At 42.4% G+C, this 16,831-nt stretch overlaps 1 protein-coding gene across 3 annotated transcripts in view; it reads left to right on the forward strand.

The window, feature by feature from the left end:
- Lmtk2 (lemur tyrosine kinase 2) overlaps window positions 1-16,831 on the forward strand; it is an 81,737-nt gene that overhangs the window by 39,616 nt on the left and 25,290 nt on the right. For 2 of the 3 annotated variants that reach the window (XM_051205377.1, XM_051205379.1), the window contains exons 4-7: window positions 1,266-1,339; window positions 2,974-3,092; window positions 3,900-3,987; window positions 15,472-15,605. In XM_051205377.1, the coding sequence (XP_051061334.1) occupies window positions 1,266-1,339; window positions 2,974-3,092; window positions 3,900-3,987; window positions 15,472-15,605 (415 nt within the window). The remainder of the gene's footprint in view (window positions 1-1,265; window positions 1,340-2,973; window positions 3,093-3,899; window positions 3,988-15,471; window positions 15,606-16,831) is intronic. The other variant, XM_051205378.1, reaches the window with a different exon arrangement.

Consider the following 16,831-nt stretch of genomic DNA (forward strand, 5'->3'; position numbering starts at 1 on the left):
AGATCCCCTAGAGCTGGGGTTACAGATGCAAGCCATCATGTGGGTGCATTTGAACCCAGATGCTCTGGAAGAGCAGCAAATGATCTCAACCTAGAGCCATCTCTTAAGCCTCTCTCTTTGTTTTTGTGTTTATTTTTTAATATTGATGATTGAAATAAAGATTACAGTTAGCATCATACATTTATAACAATTGAGCTTTAATTGATGGAAATTTCACAAATCGGACTGGGGAGATCCCCCTCCCCATCTCCCAACCCCCAGGTAGGGTTTCTTGGCTGGCTAGAGATCCACCTCTCGAGTGTTGGGATTAAAGTGTGCTACACCACCTTTCATTTCATATTTCTGAATTTCTGTTCATTGTCCTTCCATTCACAAACTGAATGGCCCCCTTTAGCATTTATTTATTGCAGGGCAAGTGTATTGGTAGCAAGCTCCAACATTGCTTACCTGAGAGGTCTTCATGTTTGGAATGTGATTTTGTCAGATACAGCATTCTTAGTTTGAAAGTCTTTTTCTCCCAGCACTTTATCTTGGGAGCCCACTGCCTTCAGGCCTCCATTTCTGATGACTAATTGGCTCTTAGTTTTACTTAGGACCCTGTGTACACAGTGAGTCATTTCTGCCCTCTCAGTATGCTCTGACTCTCTGTAGTTTGGTTTTTAGGGGTCTTTGTGTTCTCTGGGTCTGATGTCATTGGAGTTTGCTGACAGTTTGGATGTGGAGATGCATGTCCTAATGTCCTGTACCAGTAGCAGGCCATATTCTGTTTTTTTTGTTTTGTTGTGTTGTTTTCTTCTGGGACTCCCCTTATGTGTGTATTGGTCTACTTGTTGTGTCACCATTTCAGAGTTACTGTATCAAGAAAAACAAAACCAACAATATAAGATAGTATTTAAAAAAAAGATATCAAAAATATATTGTCAGCATTTAAAGTTGAGAGTCTGTCATTAGTTTGAACTAGAGATGCTAATGTATATGTTTTTTTTACCTTTATCAGCACCAGTAGTTTTGCTTTAGAGGTTATATATTTGACATTTATTTTAAAGATGATCTTCATCATCATTATTTTGTGTGTGTGCATCTATGTGTGTGTATTGTTATTGCTTTGAGACAAGGTTTCATCAAGTAGCCCAGGCTGGCCTTATACTCTTGATCCTCTTTCAGACTTCCCAAGGTCTGAAGTCTAACAACTGTACCACCATGACTTTTTCTGGCCTCCCTAGATGCTTTGTATTTTTAATATTCTCTTTCTCTTTTCTCCCCAGAAGGTTTGAAGTCTCAAGTTGCCCGTCACAGTCTAAACTATATACAGGAAATTGGAAGTGGCTGGTTTGGAAAGGTAAAGTGCTCTTGACTTTCTTTAACTCGTTCTTGATTATACAGGTCACATTTTAAAGCTAATTACTAATTGGGTCATGCGAAATTACATATGTAGTGTTAATAAAAATTTTCTCATCACCCCTTGCAACTGAGAGGTTGCATGAGCTCAGCTGTGTTGGGTGCATAACTTTCTAGAAGGTTGCCTTATTCTGTTCAGACTGCTGTAACAAAATACCGTAAGCTGGATAGATTTAAGAAGCAAAAATTGATTTCTTGCAACTCTGGAGACTGGGTACCAGTTGATTAGGCATTTGGTGAAGGTTTATAAATGACACCTTCTGGCCATTTTCTAACATGATAGATGGACATTCTCTCTGGGATCTCTTGTGGGTTGTTTTTGTTTGAGACAGATTCTCACTGTGTATCCTTGGCTATCCTTGAACTCACAATGTAGACCAAGTTGGCCTCAAACTCACAGAAATCTGACTTCCTCTGCTTCCTCTTAAGTACTGGGATTAAAGGAGTTCACTATTAAGCCTGATTTTTTTTTTTTTTAAATAATGATTTATTTATTTTTTGTATAGAGTGCTCTCTCTGCATGTATGACTTTATGCCAGAAGAGGGCATTAGATCCCACTATAAATAGTTGTAAGCCACCATATGGTTGCTGGGAATTGAACTCGGGACCTTTGGAAGAGCAGCCAGTGCCATTGAGCCATCTCTCCAGTCCTGAGCTTGGTTCTTGTGTTTATTTTTCCTGGAGGTGATGAGGGAGGGGATATGTGTGGATTGAGACTCTCAATATTGGCCAGGTAGCTGTGAACTCCTAGGTTCAAGTCTCCCAAGTAGCTGGGGCTACATGTGTGTTATCACTGTACTTAGCTTGGAGCCCTTCTTATGAGGACCCTGTTCTGTCCTAACGGGCCTGCCCCCCGATGTGTCACAGTGGAGGTAGCTCACTTCACCTTTTAATCCCTGGGGAGTGTTATTTTTCTGTGTGTTTGGCTGAAGTTTTGGGACAAGTCAAAGGCCTGATGTCATCGGAATACCATGGATTCTTTTAGTTTCTATGTGGTGAGTGCTTGTTGGCTGTTTATCAGCCTCCCACTTGTAGACCAGTACCCATGTACCTGAAGTGCTTGCTCTGAAGGAGTACTTGAGTTGCTTGAATGGAACTCATACATGGTTCTGCTGTTCTGTCATGGTTCATTTCCGTGAAAAAGACACTTCCAAGTAAGAAGAAAAGATATATAACATGAATGTTTAAATACTTAGTGAATATTTTTAAGTGGCCTATTACAGCCCTTCCTCCATTTCTTTTCTTCCTTTCCTTCCCTTCTCTTCACTGTCTTTTCTGTTTTCTTCTCTTTTTTCCTTTTTTCTCCCCTTTCCTGTTCTTTCAACAGGGTATCTCTATATAGTTCAGGCTAGCCTTTTATGAACTTTTTGTCTTCCTATGGCAGACTCCACAGTGTGGGGTTACATGCATACTCTATCATATGCAGATTAAGTGTTTGAGTTTGTGAGTTGGTATGCAGAGTAACAGGCCATTTAGTTGTCACTTGTTTCCCTTCATTCTGTTTCTACTTATTGAGGCATACATCTTCATCATTTTGGTAAAAGTGACAAGGAAAAATCATTGTTTGCTTGTAGGTCCTCCTGGGAGAGACGTACACAGGCACCAGCGTAGCAAGAGTCATAGTGAAGGAGTTAAAAGCAAGTGCAAGCCCGAAGGAACAAGATACTTTCCTAAAAAACGGAGAGCCTTACTAGTAAGTGACCCTTCGCATGTGTTCTGCAAGCAGTCTGTGGTCTGAAAATTACATTCATAAAACTACTTTGAAAACCATTCTCATTAGACCCAAAGTGCTCACAAGTCAGTTGAGAACCACTCAGCTTGGATAAGAAAAAGCAATGGGCCTACGGTGGTGGCGCACACCTTTAATCCCCACTCTGGAGGCAGAGGCAGGTGGATCTTTGAGTTTGAGGTTTGCCTGGTCTACAGAGGAAGTTCTCGGACCAGCCAAGGCTACACAAAGAAACCTTGTCTTGAGGATAAAAAGAAAGAAAGGAAGACAGACAGACAGCCAACATCGATGGCAGGGATATTGCGGCTGACAAAGATTTCAACCCAGCCATCACAAAGACACTTCACTGAACTTGTGTAGCGTACTTGATACAATAGGGAAAATACAGGTTTATGTAGGAAACCCAAGGAATTTATTTTTTTAAAAATCCAGGAAAAACAATCAAGTCCAGCAAGGTTGCAAGATACAGGAACAGTGTGCAAGAAGAGTCACTTTGGGCAAGAAGTATAGTTCAGTGGTAGAGTCCAGCACACAGGAGGCCCTGGGAAAGCATTTTACTGCGGAGTCCTTGCTGGCCTCGCACTTAGTGTGTATATCAGACTGGCCTGGAACTTCTTCCTGAGTGCTGGCGTTTAAAGGCAGGTGTCACCGTTTCCAGTTGTAATGTGACCTTTTGAGTTTGTCAGGCTGTAATTGAAATCATTGTGGCTTAAATGTGCATCACTAGCATATTTCTTGATGACCACTGCTCTGGCTTTTATTTTTTACCAGTATTCTTCAGCATCCAAATGTTCTTCAGTGTGTCGGGCAGTGTGTGGAAGCAATTCCCTACCTTCTAGTGTTTGAGTTCTGTGACCTGGTAAGTTTTTAGTAGAAATTCAAGTGGAAGTGGTTGGGGTTATTTGCAGGTTTTTTGTTTTTGTTTTTCAGAAATGGTGGATAGGGCTGTCTTTCATGTCTACCCACTAAAGAACTTTGTGATGTGTTAGCTTGTTACCTTTCTAGTGTTCACTGTACCCTGACCCTAAGCTGAGCTGTTTACTATTATGACCATGTTGAATCCTACAGACCTTTGATTTAGCTTTCGATTTTTGTCAATATTGTACATATGACTGAAAGAAAGCTCAAGGAGTTTAAGCATGTACTAGGTAGCACTATATGGGTGAGCTAAAGCTTGGATCCTCCATACCCTTCCTGAGGGCCCAAGGTCTTCACATCAACTAGGCATTTTGAAATTGATTTTTCTTTTCCTTTTTTGGTTGAAATTGACTTTTCACTCATCAAGGTAATTCATGAAAATTCTTACCAAGAGAATACCACTAGTCATTCAGATGGTTTAGTTTTTGTGTGTGTATTTGCATGTTTGCATGTTTTTGTGTGGGGACATATGTGTGCAGGTGCATGTGGAGGCCTGAGGTTGATGTCAGTTGTCTTCCTCAGTTACTCTCTGGTATCTTAGTCATTAAGGTAGGGTCTTGCTGAACCTGAGCCCTCATATACAGCTAATCTAGCTGGCCATTCTGTCCTAGAGATCCACTGTCTCATCTTCCACACACTAGAATTACAGGCAGGTACTACACCCACTCAGCATTTATATGGTTAGTGGGGATCCAAACACTGGTCTTCACACTCAGTCTCCCAAGCCCCTTTCAGATTTTGAAAACAGCAAATGCATACATTTATGTTGTTAAATTAGATGATCAAGAGTTCAAGGTCAGTTACACAGTGAATTTGAGGTCAGATAGAGCTGTGTGAGACACTCTCTCAAAAAAGTCATTTCTTTTTTATTTTTAGGCATGTGACCTAAGGATATTGATAGTTGGAAAGATTATTCTTCATTCGGATATATGAATACTTTTAATAACAGTTTCTGTGTGAAAATTTTGAATAAACATCTTTTCCCCAGTAGAGAATATTTCATCTTTTAAGCCTATATTCAGCACATAATAATTGTTATTTTTAAAAAACAGTAGTAAGAATGTAATTGAATTTGCCAGATTTTAATTGATTTGACTGCATCTTGTTTTCAGAACATCAGAACTTCCTTGGCTGTGTACAGGGAAGTGGGAGTGTGGAGGTGCCCAGTCAATCCCAGTTCACTCAGATAATACTCTGCTGCTAAGAAAGCAAGCAGGCTATGTTGCACATTTAGCTTTAACTCCTAAATATACTTTAGATATTTCTTTCCTTGGCAGAGGTGGTTAATTCCCAAGGAAAGCTAATCAATAAGTTTGCTACTAGCTGTAGTTGGATTCCTTCATAATGTGGCCCCAGATCCCCCTGGCTTTGGTTTATAGTAGCAAAGATGTTTTTCTGCTTTACTGTTAAATGTTTGGTCAATCAATGTCACAGCTGTCTTCTTTGTGTGTTTGAGGGTGTGTGTGGGGGGTTGTTTTTGAGACAGGATTTCTCTGTGTAACAGTCCTGCCAACATAAAAGGACAACCAGTTTGGTGATGCATGTCTTTAACCTCTATCACTACAGAAGGACAAAAAACAAAACAAAACAAAAAACCATAAGGATCCGTGGCTCTTTGCCACCAGGCTAGATGAAAAATGTCAAGTTCCAGGTTCACTGAGAGGCCCCGTTTCATGTAAATAAGGTGTAGCAATAGAGGAAGACTCCTGATACCTTCTTCTGGTCTGTTTACACCAGCTGGTACACATGCACGTATAAGCACACACCATACACACAAAACACAGAATAATAATTAAAAGAACCTTGCATGCTGATTGTGCATTTTCTTGATTTCTCCTGATAATTCTAGTGGTTTTCCTTTATATTTCTTGATACCTTGTGAGAGAGCTACAGATGTAGACTTGGTGTCACTTACTAAAACTTTTTGTCATTTTGAAAGGGTTCCCTTGAAGCACTGATAACAGTAAAACACTATGATAATAATCTGATGGAAGTGGCTTTCTCGTAGCTAGAATTTAACTTTTTGGGGCAAGTATAACTCATTCTTTTCTGCTTTAAGTCTCTTGCAAATAGTTTATTGTTACAAGCTTACCAACCTGCAGTCCTAATCTAGAACATGTCCACTATACTTATCCTAGTTAGTATAGTACAGCCCCCCAATTATTTTATATGTATAGGTGTTTTGCTTATCTAGATATGTCTGTGCACCACATGTATGTTTGGTGCCCACAGAGGCCTGAAGAGGGTGTGGTTTCCCTAGAATGGAGTTTTAGGTAGTTGTGAACTGCAGTTTGTACTTGGGATAACTCTAGTCCTAGGAGAACAAGAAGCACTCTTGTGAGCTTTTTTTTGGAGTTTTGATTTAGTGTTTCCATTTCCCCTGCCAATTTGAATTTAGCTTCCTTTTCTCTAGCTGGGTGTAAAGAAAAGACTGGTGAGTTCAGAGCCAGTAAATAGACACTTGTACCTGCATTTGAGGGCGCAAGCCTGTTCATCAGAAGTCTACTTCTCTGGGTTTAGTGGGTAAAAGCATTTCCTGTAAGTGCATTAAGAACTGAGTTCAGTCCCCAGAACTAGGGCAAAGCAGTTTGGTAGCATGTAGTCTGTAACCCCAGTGTTCCTTTGATGAATGGGTGGTAGAAACAGGAGAATCCCTGTAAGCTAGTCTGCCATATGCAGTGGTAAATAAGAGCTCCTGTCTCAAACAAGCTGGAAGGCAGGAACTGATACCAGGAAAAGCTCTGTCATTTCTTGGTGTGTTAGTGTGCTTAGTCTCATACCAGGGTTAAGGCTGTTAGGGTGAAGTGACATTCGTCCCCATGGACCAGCTTTGTGCTCACCCTTCTGAGCCTAGAAACCTCACAGTTTGGTTCTTCAGCAGTAAAGACTGGGCCCTAAGTTCAGTTTATGTAGAGACTGCACTGTGGGAGCAGTCAGGTGGCTTCAGGAGCTAGGTAGGAGACCTGGAGAGTTGAAAATGGTGCCCACCTGTACCAACTACAGGATATCTCCTGGGCCCAGCAGGCCTCAAGTGTACCTGGAGCCCCATTCCCTACATGCCTACCCATGACCTTCCCAGTAACAGGCCATTCTGAATGGAAGAATGTCATCCAAAGGCAGGAGCCACCCTCTGTCCTAAAGCTGGTCCTAAGCCACTGCAGCCACAAAAGACTGGCTGTCTCCATCTGCTCATAGGTCACAAGCCTGAATGGATGCTGACCATTTTAGTCGTCACAAAACAGCACTTGTGCTCACTGATAACATCTCGTGCGTAATCAAGGGAGAATATTTTTGCACTTATACAGTTACCAGCCTTACTTGGAACACTTCAGAAAGCATGTGACAACTCTGCTGAATGAGTTTGCAATGGCCAGCTTATAATGCTTCATGGTGGCTGTGCTTAGGACACAACTTGAAAGAATACTGCAGGGCTTTGTATAACTTGCCATAGAGGATACATGATGCTCTCTCAGGAAACCATGGCAGTGAGAGTGTTTCAGTTGAGGATTGCTCATCCAACAAAAATGTACTGAATGTGTGTGATGCTCTGAGAGCTGTGCTTAGTACTCCGGGAATTCCAGCCCGATAAGCTGCCTTGCCCATTGTGCCTGCAAGTGACTCACCTGGCCTGTCAGTTTCAGGTAGAAACCTGCAAAATTGATTTCCCCCATGAAATGGTGATGAGGGCATAAAGATGTTATTTTACATGCAGAAAGTGCATGGCAAACAGGGTATGTGTGTATGGACACACGTGGAAACCAGAGATTAGCATAAGACCTATTCTTAAATCACTTCTCCACTTTTTTTTTTTTTTAAAGACAAGTTCTCTCACTGGACCTGGCTTACCAGTGTCTTGGTGTATGCCTGCTCCCACCCTCCCTCCCCTCCCTGAGTGCTGGAATTCCAGGCTCCTGGATTTTTATGTGGACACTTGGGATCCAACTTCAGATCATCATGTTTACACAGACACTTTACCAGCTGAGCCATTTCCTCTGCCCAGTAATTAGTTTTACTTTCTTAAATGAATCTAACTGCTAATTAAATAAATAGATTGAGTGGCTAATGACAGTGCTGCTGCAGAGACCCCAGTTGCTCAACCTCAGGTGAACATGGAGATGTTCTGGGGAGAAAATCCAGAAAAAGTAGATATGGTTTTATTTTTTTAAATTGCAATTTAATTTTATTATTTGTGTGTGTGTGCGCGCATGTGTATTTGCTGTATGTGTTTGGGGGTGTGCACATGTTATGACACACATGGAGAGGTCAGAGGAAAACTTTCAGGAGTCGATTCCATCCTTCCCTTATGTAGATTCTGAGATCAAACTCAGGTCATCTGGCTTGATATCAAGTACATTTACCCAATACACTATCTTGTCAGCCATCTAGCCAGTCCTACCCCCCTCCCCACCCCAAAATGTTTGCTATGTTAGGGAATCAGCCAGGGATCTTGAACCTGCTAGGTGAAGTATAGAAATTCAGATTGGGATCTTAAGAGAGGCTTTTCCTGGAAGTAAAATTTACAGAGTGACTTTGTTTAGGTGGGAATGGCCAAGCCAGGCCTGGAAGCATGGCGGCATGTCAGGTAAGTGGTAGTATTGAAGTAGGAAAGGCAGGCGGACCTGCTGGGAAGAACAAGTCGGGGAGAGCGGAAGGTAGACTTATAAGCATGCTTAAGGCTAGGCTGTGCTGAGGTGCCAAAGCGTAGAGAGTGGACTTTCTTATGTTTACTTTTGCCTTCACCTCCTTCACCACCTCCAGAGCAGAGGTGCTAGGGATTTCAGGTAGTGTTCTTGAATGTCCTGCCAGGCCACTAAGACAGCAGGTGGATTTCAATGTTGCTAACTAAGGGTGACCTTGAACTCCTGATCTACTGCCGGGATTACAGGCAAGCACCAGTACACCCAGTAACTATGCCAGAGATGGAACCCAGGGCTTCCTGTGTGCTAGGGGAACACTTTGTCAACTGAGTTGCACCCCCCACCCCCAGCTTAGAATGTGTTTTCATTGCTTTTAGACCTGGAAAGTGGGTATAGGAAGGGAGGGTCCCAGCCAGTGCCAGCTTCTTATTGGGTATTGGACAACAGCCTTTGTTACTCATTTCATGTATGTTTTTTGACAGCCCACTGAGCTGTCATTGTCTCTGAGGAAGGACACTGGAGATGTGCCTTTCAAAAGCACAGACCACATTTAAGTGAGCTTTACAATAATACAGAAATCAGTAGCATTTACTGTACAGTGGTGGAGCTTTCAGGTGGAAAAATCAGTTAGATGTGATTGGGCTCATCCAGGTGGTTTGCCAAAGTGGTGGTTTGAATGAGGTGTCTCCCATAGTCCCAGGCATTCGAATGGTCTCCAGTTGGTGGTGCTATGTGGAGAAGGTTACCTTAGTGGAGGAAGTATGTCATAAGAGATGGGCTTTGAGAATTAAAAAAGCCTGTGCCCTTCGCACTGTGCTCTCTCTGCTTGTGCTTGTAGTTCATGATGTGAGCCCTCAGCTCTGCTTTCAGCATCCAGTTCCTGCTGCCTGCAGGGTGCAGTGGCTCAGGCCTGTGATCCCAGCACTCAGGAGACTGAGCCAAGAGGCTTGTCTGCCTCTACACACAGGGACTTCTAGGCCAGGCTGTGTTACAGAATGAGACTCTGTATAGAAAGGGAAAAGAAAGGCAAATATTTCCCATGGTAGATATCTTTGGCTATGTTTTATATACAAAGTAATGAGGCTATAAAATAAATTTATAAGCCCAATTAAAATCTGAAATTATAGATTTACTCCTAAATTCATCATTAGACTGTTAATCCAGTGCTGGCATGGCATGGCATGGCATGAGAATGTGGCTGGCCCAGCTTGAACTTGGGGTACATCATTTGGAGCTTCTCCAAAAGTTTTCTGCCTTCTTTTGCTCAGCAAGCAGGTAAGTTAAACATATCTATGACCAGTATTGCTGAGAGGTTTAAGGACATAGAAGTGAACAGGTGAAAACCTACCTATGTTCACAGCTTTCTTGTAGCGAAATAGACAAAGAAATTATCTGCAAACAACGGAGTGTTGTGGGGGGGATGTGTTACAACATGGCTTATGTTTTAAATGACAGATTTAAAAGGTTAGAACTGGGTGTTGAAGAGATAGCTAAGCAGTTAAGAACACTTGCTGCTTATTCAGAGGAGCTGGGTTTAATTCCCAGCACCTACATGGCTGCTCACAGCCCTCTGAACTCCACAAGACATACATGAAGGCAAAACATGCATACAGATAAAATAATAATAAAAACTTTGGATGAGTAATAGAATACTTGCTGCTAAGAGTCCACCAGTGATGGGCTGGGGATGTAGCTCAGTGGTAGATCACCCACCTAGCATAATCAAGGTCTGGGCTCAACTCCCAGCAGTAGAAACAACAATATGAAGAGCTTTGGCTACTCAGACAGAGGTGGATGTGGGATGTGCCTCAGGCATGATAGCAGTGGCCCTCTAAAACTGGCAAGATCTGGAGATAGGTGGCTTAGAAATGTATCTAAAGATAGGATTCATAGATGGCATCTTTGATTTTTGTCTCATCTGCTGAAATGTGGTGATGCCATTTCCGGCATCAGGGCAGGTTGGCCTGTTTTGTTCTGGACATGCATTAGGCATGAGTTGCCTCCTAGACATCCAAGGAGAAAATCACAAGGTTTTAGAGGAGGGGCTGGCCAGCACAAAACACATGGAGCATGGCTATGAAGTGGCTACAGAACTGTGAGAGGAGCAAGAACCAGGGAAGGGCCACCAGGGATTTTGTGAGATAGGAAGGCATGTGGCAAATTGTGGTGCCCAGAAGCCAGGTGGAGAAGGCTAAGGCATTTATGTTGTTTAATAACTTTTTACATTTATTTATTTTGTGTGGGGCAGGGTGGGAGAAAGCACATGTATGCCATGGGGGGAATGGTCTTGGAGTGGGTTCTTTCTATCCTGTGGAGTATGGGGAGAGAACTCAGGTTGCTAGCCATGGTGTTAAGCACCTTTATTTGGTGAGCCATCATGCTGCCCCATGGAAAGGCTGGGTTAGAAGGAAGAAAGACCCCTTGGGCTTTTTGTTCGTTTGTTTTGCTAGTTTTTGGCAGAGCTGCTAGCTTTGGGAATGGGGGAGGGGTTGTTCAGCATCTGTAGCTGAATAGTGGGTGCAAGTGTGTTAAGGACAGAGGCTCATGCAAGGAAGGAGGCCAGAAGACACAGCCAGGACTGGACAGGCATGTGAGGAAGGATGACAGAGACAGGAGAGTAGCAAGAGCAGGCTGGGATGAGGATGGGAGCTGTTGGAGTAGTAGAGCTGAAAGAAGACTCCTGAGGAGATGGGTGTAGAAGGCTAAAAGGCGAATAATCCACAACAAAGAGGATTGCATCCGGATACAGGCATCAGTGTGCTTCAACGGGGACATACCCACTGCATTAAGGGACATACTGGGGCATACTTCAATCATGAAGCTAAGAGAAATTCATCATCATCCCTACCTGAATTTGAGGCTGTCCTGGGCTACATGAGATCCTACCTCAAAACAAAGTTCTTTAGATATATTAGATACACAAATGACCAGTGTTTTGGTTATAAGGTTATTTACTTCTTCTGTTACATTAAGTGTAAATGTCAAATTAAATTAAAATGTGTTAAAAAATTAATTCATTGTGCTCATCGATCTGCCAAAAGCCTGCATAAAGCACTGCTGGTCTTCTGTGTTGGAATTTAGGAGGGCTTTTGTGTGGCCTATATACTCCAAGGTGCTTCTTCGCCTAGCTCTTGGTGTAGCTTTCTGTCGCCATCTAGTGTCGGTAAATTGTCTTTCTTGCGTTTTCTTAAATTTTAAAACCTGGATAAGGGGAATTTTATTTTAGTTCAAAACACATTGAGATTCTTGGTAATACCTTGTTTTTCTTTTTAGGTTGTAGTAATGTCTGTCTTTACTCACTAAGCATCATTAAAATATAAATAAGACAAGCTGGGCCCTGTGGGCATAGGCCTTTACTCTCTGCTACTTAGGGGACTGAGTCAGGAGGATCACAAATTCAGGTCTAGCCTGGGCAACACAATGAGACATTGCCTCATAATAAAAAGCCAAAAAGGACACACACACACACACACACACACACACACACACACACACACACGCACGCACGCACGCACACACACACCCTCCCTCCCTCCCTCAAATATCTAAATATTGGTTTGTTTTAAATAGAATGAATCTTTTTAGAACTTTTCTTAAGGTAGAGTTCCTTTACTGTAATTGAAAGCTGTGATTGATTGATTTTGAGACAGGGTCTCTATACATAGCTTTGGCTATTCTTCAGCTTGTTAGGTAGAGCAGAGACCCTGTCTTTGCCTCCCAAGTGCTGGGACTAAATAATTATCCACCATGTGCCACCATTTGTTTGGTGTTTAAACTGTGCTATCAGGAGAGTTCCAGAGTGCTTCTGGATCTTAGACCTAACTATGAGTCCTGCACACACAATGCAAGTCTTCCTCCAGGAGGGATATGGCTGGGCCCCTTAGGGATCTTGAGAGTCACTCAGGAATTTTACTGGGAGAAGGCAGTTTAAGAATAGGAGTGGCAACAAACACACTTGAGATGATCTTGAAAAACAACTCCAATTCACAGCCACAGTCATTTGTAAAGTGTTGACCAAGAGCTGCTGTTTGCTTTGTAGATTGGCAAGAGTAGCGTGATTATGTGAAAGTAGGTTTCCTTCTCTGTCTCTGTCTCTCTCTCCCCACCCCCGCCCCCTTTTCTTCCTTTTCCCTGAAACAGGGTTTCTCTGTGTAACCCTGACTGTCCTGGAACTCACTCTGTAGACCAGGCTGGACTTGAACTCATAGAGATCCACCTGTCTGTGCTTCCATTAAAGATGTGAGCCACCACAGCCTGGCCAGTAGGTTTTTCTTCATTCAGGTATTGCTACAACAATGAGGCTAAGCAAATAAATAAATAAATAAATAAATTTTTAAAATGCCATTTGATTGGCAGTGTTAGTGAATTTAAATGCAGTTTCTGTGTTTTGTTTCTTACGGGTTGTCTTAGGGACAGCCCATTTGCCTATAGTCCTGGAGTTTTCTGTGGAACTTCTTTAAGTTAATTTAGCAATCAAATCTTTCAACAATTCACACAGCTGGAAAGAGCCTAACCTGTATGAAGAGCTGTTGGTGTTGGGGTGAGGCATTCTAGAAGGAACAAAGGGAGAAAGTTTTCCATGTTTAGAAAGAAAGCCAGAGGCTCTAATGCCATGACTGGGTATGAGTGTGCGTGGCTGGGTATGAGAGAGTGCATGGCAGTGCTGATGATCAGTGGTGCTGGCTGTGCATGATACTGGTGATCCTGGTGAGTGTTTGGCTGTGCATAGTGGTGCTGGGTGGCTGGGTGTGCACAGTGGTGCTAGGTGACTGAGTGCACACAGTATACTGGAGAAGGATGCTGTTTCTTTGTAAACTTGTTGGCCTGATTGGAAGAATTACCACAGGTATGTGTGATGGATCTTAAATTATCTGGAATTCATTCTTGTAGAATAAACTGATTTCATCTGCATATTGATTTAATTCACTTGCTTACTGACTAGAATTTTCTTGATAGTAAACTAAACAGTGTAAGCATAGTTTATTAAAACAAATTTCCCTCCATCCCTTCTTCCTTCCTCTTTCCCTCCCTCCCTGTTTGATGTACTCCAGGTTGGCATCAAAGTCATTTCATAGCCAAGGATGACCTTTAATTCCTTATTCTCTTGCTTCCACCTTTCAAGTATCAGAAACAACCATTGTGTTGAGCTCTTGAGCAAATTTCTTAACCCTCCTAAGCTGAAGTTCTGTATCTTTAGACTGCCTGAGTTAGAATAAGTATGTACCAAGGTTAACCATTGCAAAAGCCTTCTGTAATTTTACACAGTGCTCAAAAGCACTAATGGCACCTTCGAGGACGAGATGAGGCTTTTTGGCTAGCCTGAACTACATAGCCAAACTGTGTCTCAAAACAACAAAATAAAATTAATCCAAAATTGTCACAGATAACAGTGTAAACATTTGTGTGTGTGTTTGCATGTAAGGATCATTAAAACTAGGAATACAAACAAATGCAGGTCTGGGACCTAGACATTGTATTATTGTGTACCAAGAATTAAACATGGACAACTGTCTGTGGAGGTTTCTGGACATCCTTACTGTACCTAATTTATGTCTGAAAATGTTGTTCTGGGAGTAGTCTGAGAAATTCACTGTCTATTTAGTAAGTTACAAGAAAGTTGGCCAAGGAAAACATCCATCTTGTGAGCCTTTTCTTGAGTGGGATTTAAGAAAGCTGGAAGATCTTGAATTGCTTCCTACTTTAGTAACAGATCATAAAGGTCTTCAGTTTGGGAGCTGGAAAGATGGCTCAGTTGGTGAAATGCTTGCCCTATAAACATGAATACCTGAGTTCATATACCAAAACTTATGTAAGAAAAGCCAGGGACAGTGGTGTCTGTGTTTGTAGTCTCAGCCCTGGAGAGAAAGACAGGAGGATCCCTGGAACTAGCTAGGCAGGCAGGCAGGCCTAATAAGCAAGCTCCAGACCAGTAGGATATACTGTCTCAAAAACTTAAGGTAGGGAGTGATTAAGGAATATGTTAGGATTGACCACTGGTCTCCAAATACGCACTCTTGAACATGTGTATACATATTCCTCTCCCCAGAAAACTTTCATTTGGATTAAGTCACTAACAATCTTTTTGTGTAAGGAGGAATATAATGTGTTATTTCCTCAAGTATATTCCCTCCGGCAGATATGATGTCTACCTGGTGCAGGTAGCCTAGAGCACTCATGGGAGTAGCTTGGGAGCCTTTGTCTGTGTGTCTGACTGGGGTTTGTTCCTACCTCTGCCTAGGCATATTGAATTGAATAGGTGAGTGTTGCAAGTGACTGGAATGTTCTTTCCTATGTTGGTCTCCAGGGAAGGAAGTGGGGTGAGACTTGAGCCTTGTCACTAGCACTCAGTGGCTTTCCTCACCTCTTTTTTAAGTCTATACTCCATGGCTCACTCATATGTAAATGGTGGCCATGGAACCTCGTGATAAAGCACTCACTGACCATGTGTGCCTCGGAAATGGAAGTTAGGTGATGTGAATGACGTTGTTTCTTTAACTCTCCACATCGCCTCTTTGTTGCCTGGAGCTTGCTAGATATTTTCACTGCACTTAATTTAATTGTGCATCATTGTAAAATTATATTTCATTTATTGTGTTGTTCTGTGTGTTTGTATGATAACTAGTGAGAATGACTCCTAAAGCAAAATAACTTATACTTTGTGCTGGTTGGAATTACTTTTAAGTTGTTTAGTAAGTCATCTTAATAGTTCAGATCAACTATAGTGCAAGTCTGGGTGCTTGGTTTCTTTTGGTGCTGCACTTGTCACTTATGTGGGCTGGTTTTCGCAGGGCGACTTGAAGGCTTACCTGCGCAATGAGCAAGAGCATGTGCGGGGCGATTCACAGACCATGCTGCTGCAGAGGATGGCGTGTGAGATTGCTGCAGGGTTGGCAGCCATGCACAAGCTGCACTTCCTGCACAGGTAGGTTTTACCGGGCACAGACTCACCCTTCACATTACTGCTGTTGCTGCTATCTGAAGTGGTTGTGAGGTTTGGGAAGAAGGGCTGGGGTGAGACGTAGCTTAGTTCTTAGACTGCTAACATGCCTAAAACTTTGGGCTTGATAAACTGTACATAGTGGTACCCATATATAATCCCAACACGTAGGATGCAGGAGAATCAGAAAGAAATTCAAGGACATCCTCGACCACATAGTGAGTTTGAGGCCAACTTGGGATACATGAGACCCTATCCCAATAATGTCAAATAAAAACCAAGGCAAGAATGGAGGAAGGAAAAAAAAAAACAAACTCAAAGAGATCAGGTTATAGCGTGAGCTCTCTGCTTAAAGATGTATTGGTAAATAAAGGCAGAGTTGGGCTTCAGTTAAACCAATGTCAAGGAATAGCATGAGTATAGTCTGAGTCTAGAAAATACTTGAGGAATTTCAGTATTAGAAGTCTGCAAGCCTCAGAGTAGGGAGTGAATGTACCTGGTTCTCTCCTGACCTATGGCTTGTTGAATCTGATCAGTCAGCTTTAGGCTTCTGAGTATACCCAGGATCACCTTATATGTCTGTTCACAGTCCTGAGAAAGAGTGCTATAGGCCAGCAGTGCCTCTTTCCATTAGATGGTGGCTTTGGTTTCTGGCCGGTGAACAGGCTGGTTTTAGAGTGTGGAGATTAGGTCTATAGATGCCTCTTCCTGTTTGTACACCATAGGCTTCCTTCTGTCCTAGCACAGATGACTGACTGGTCTGCTCTGTGAATTGGAAAGGAGAGTTCTACTTATTCTCCTTTAGACTTCAGGATTTTGAGTTCTAATTTTTCAAAAATAGATTTCTTTATTTGTGTTTATGTAGAGTCAGGAACCTTGGCCAGAAGAGGGGATCAGATTCCTTCCTGATCACTCTCTGTCTTTGAGTATGAATACCTTTGAGGCAGGAGCTCTTCCTAGCTGGCATTTTCTCAGCTAGTCTGGAAGCCCATGATCCCCAGTGAACCTCCTGCCTCTGCTTCACCTTAAAGCTGGGGCTACAAGTGTGAGTGGGGCACTGGACTGGATATCATAATTCCATTCCTCATGCTTTCGTAGCATCTTTGCATCCAGATGTTTGCTGATACTGTGTTACTTTTCTAGGTCTCTAGGGAAGTTTGGCAGAGCCTCTTTAGTTGACTTTAAGTAATTCAGGTGACTCTTCACCCAAC

This window comes from Phodopus roborovskii, unplaced genomic scaffold, assembly GCF_943737965.1.
Source record: "Phodopus roborovskii unplaced genomic scaffold, PHOROB, whole genome shotgun sequence".
Lineage (NCBI taxonomy): Eukaryota > Metazoa > Chordata > Mammalia > Rodentia > Cricetidae > Phodopus > Phodopus roborovskii.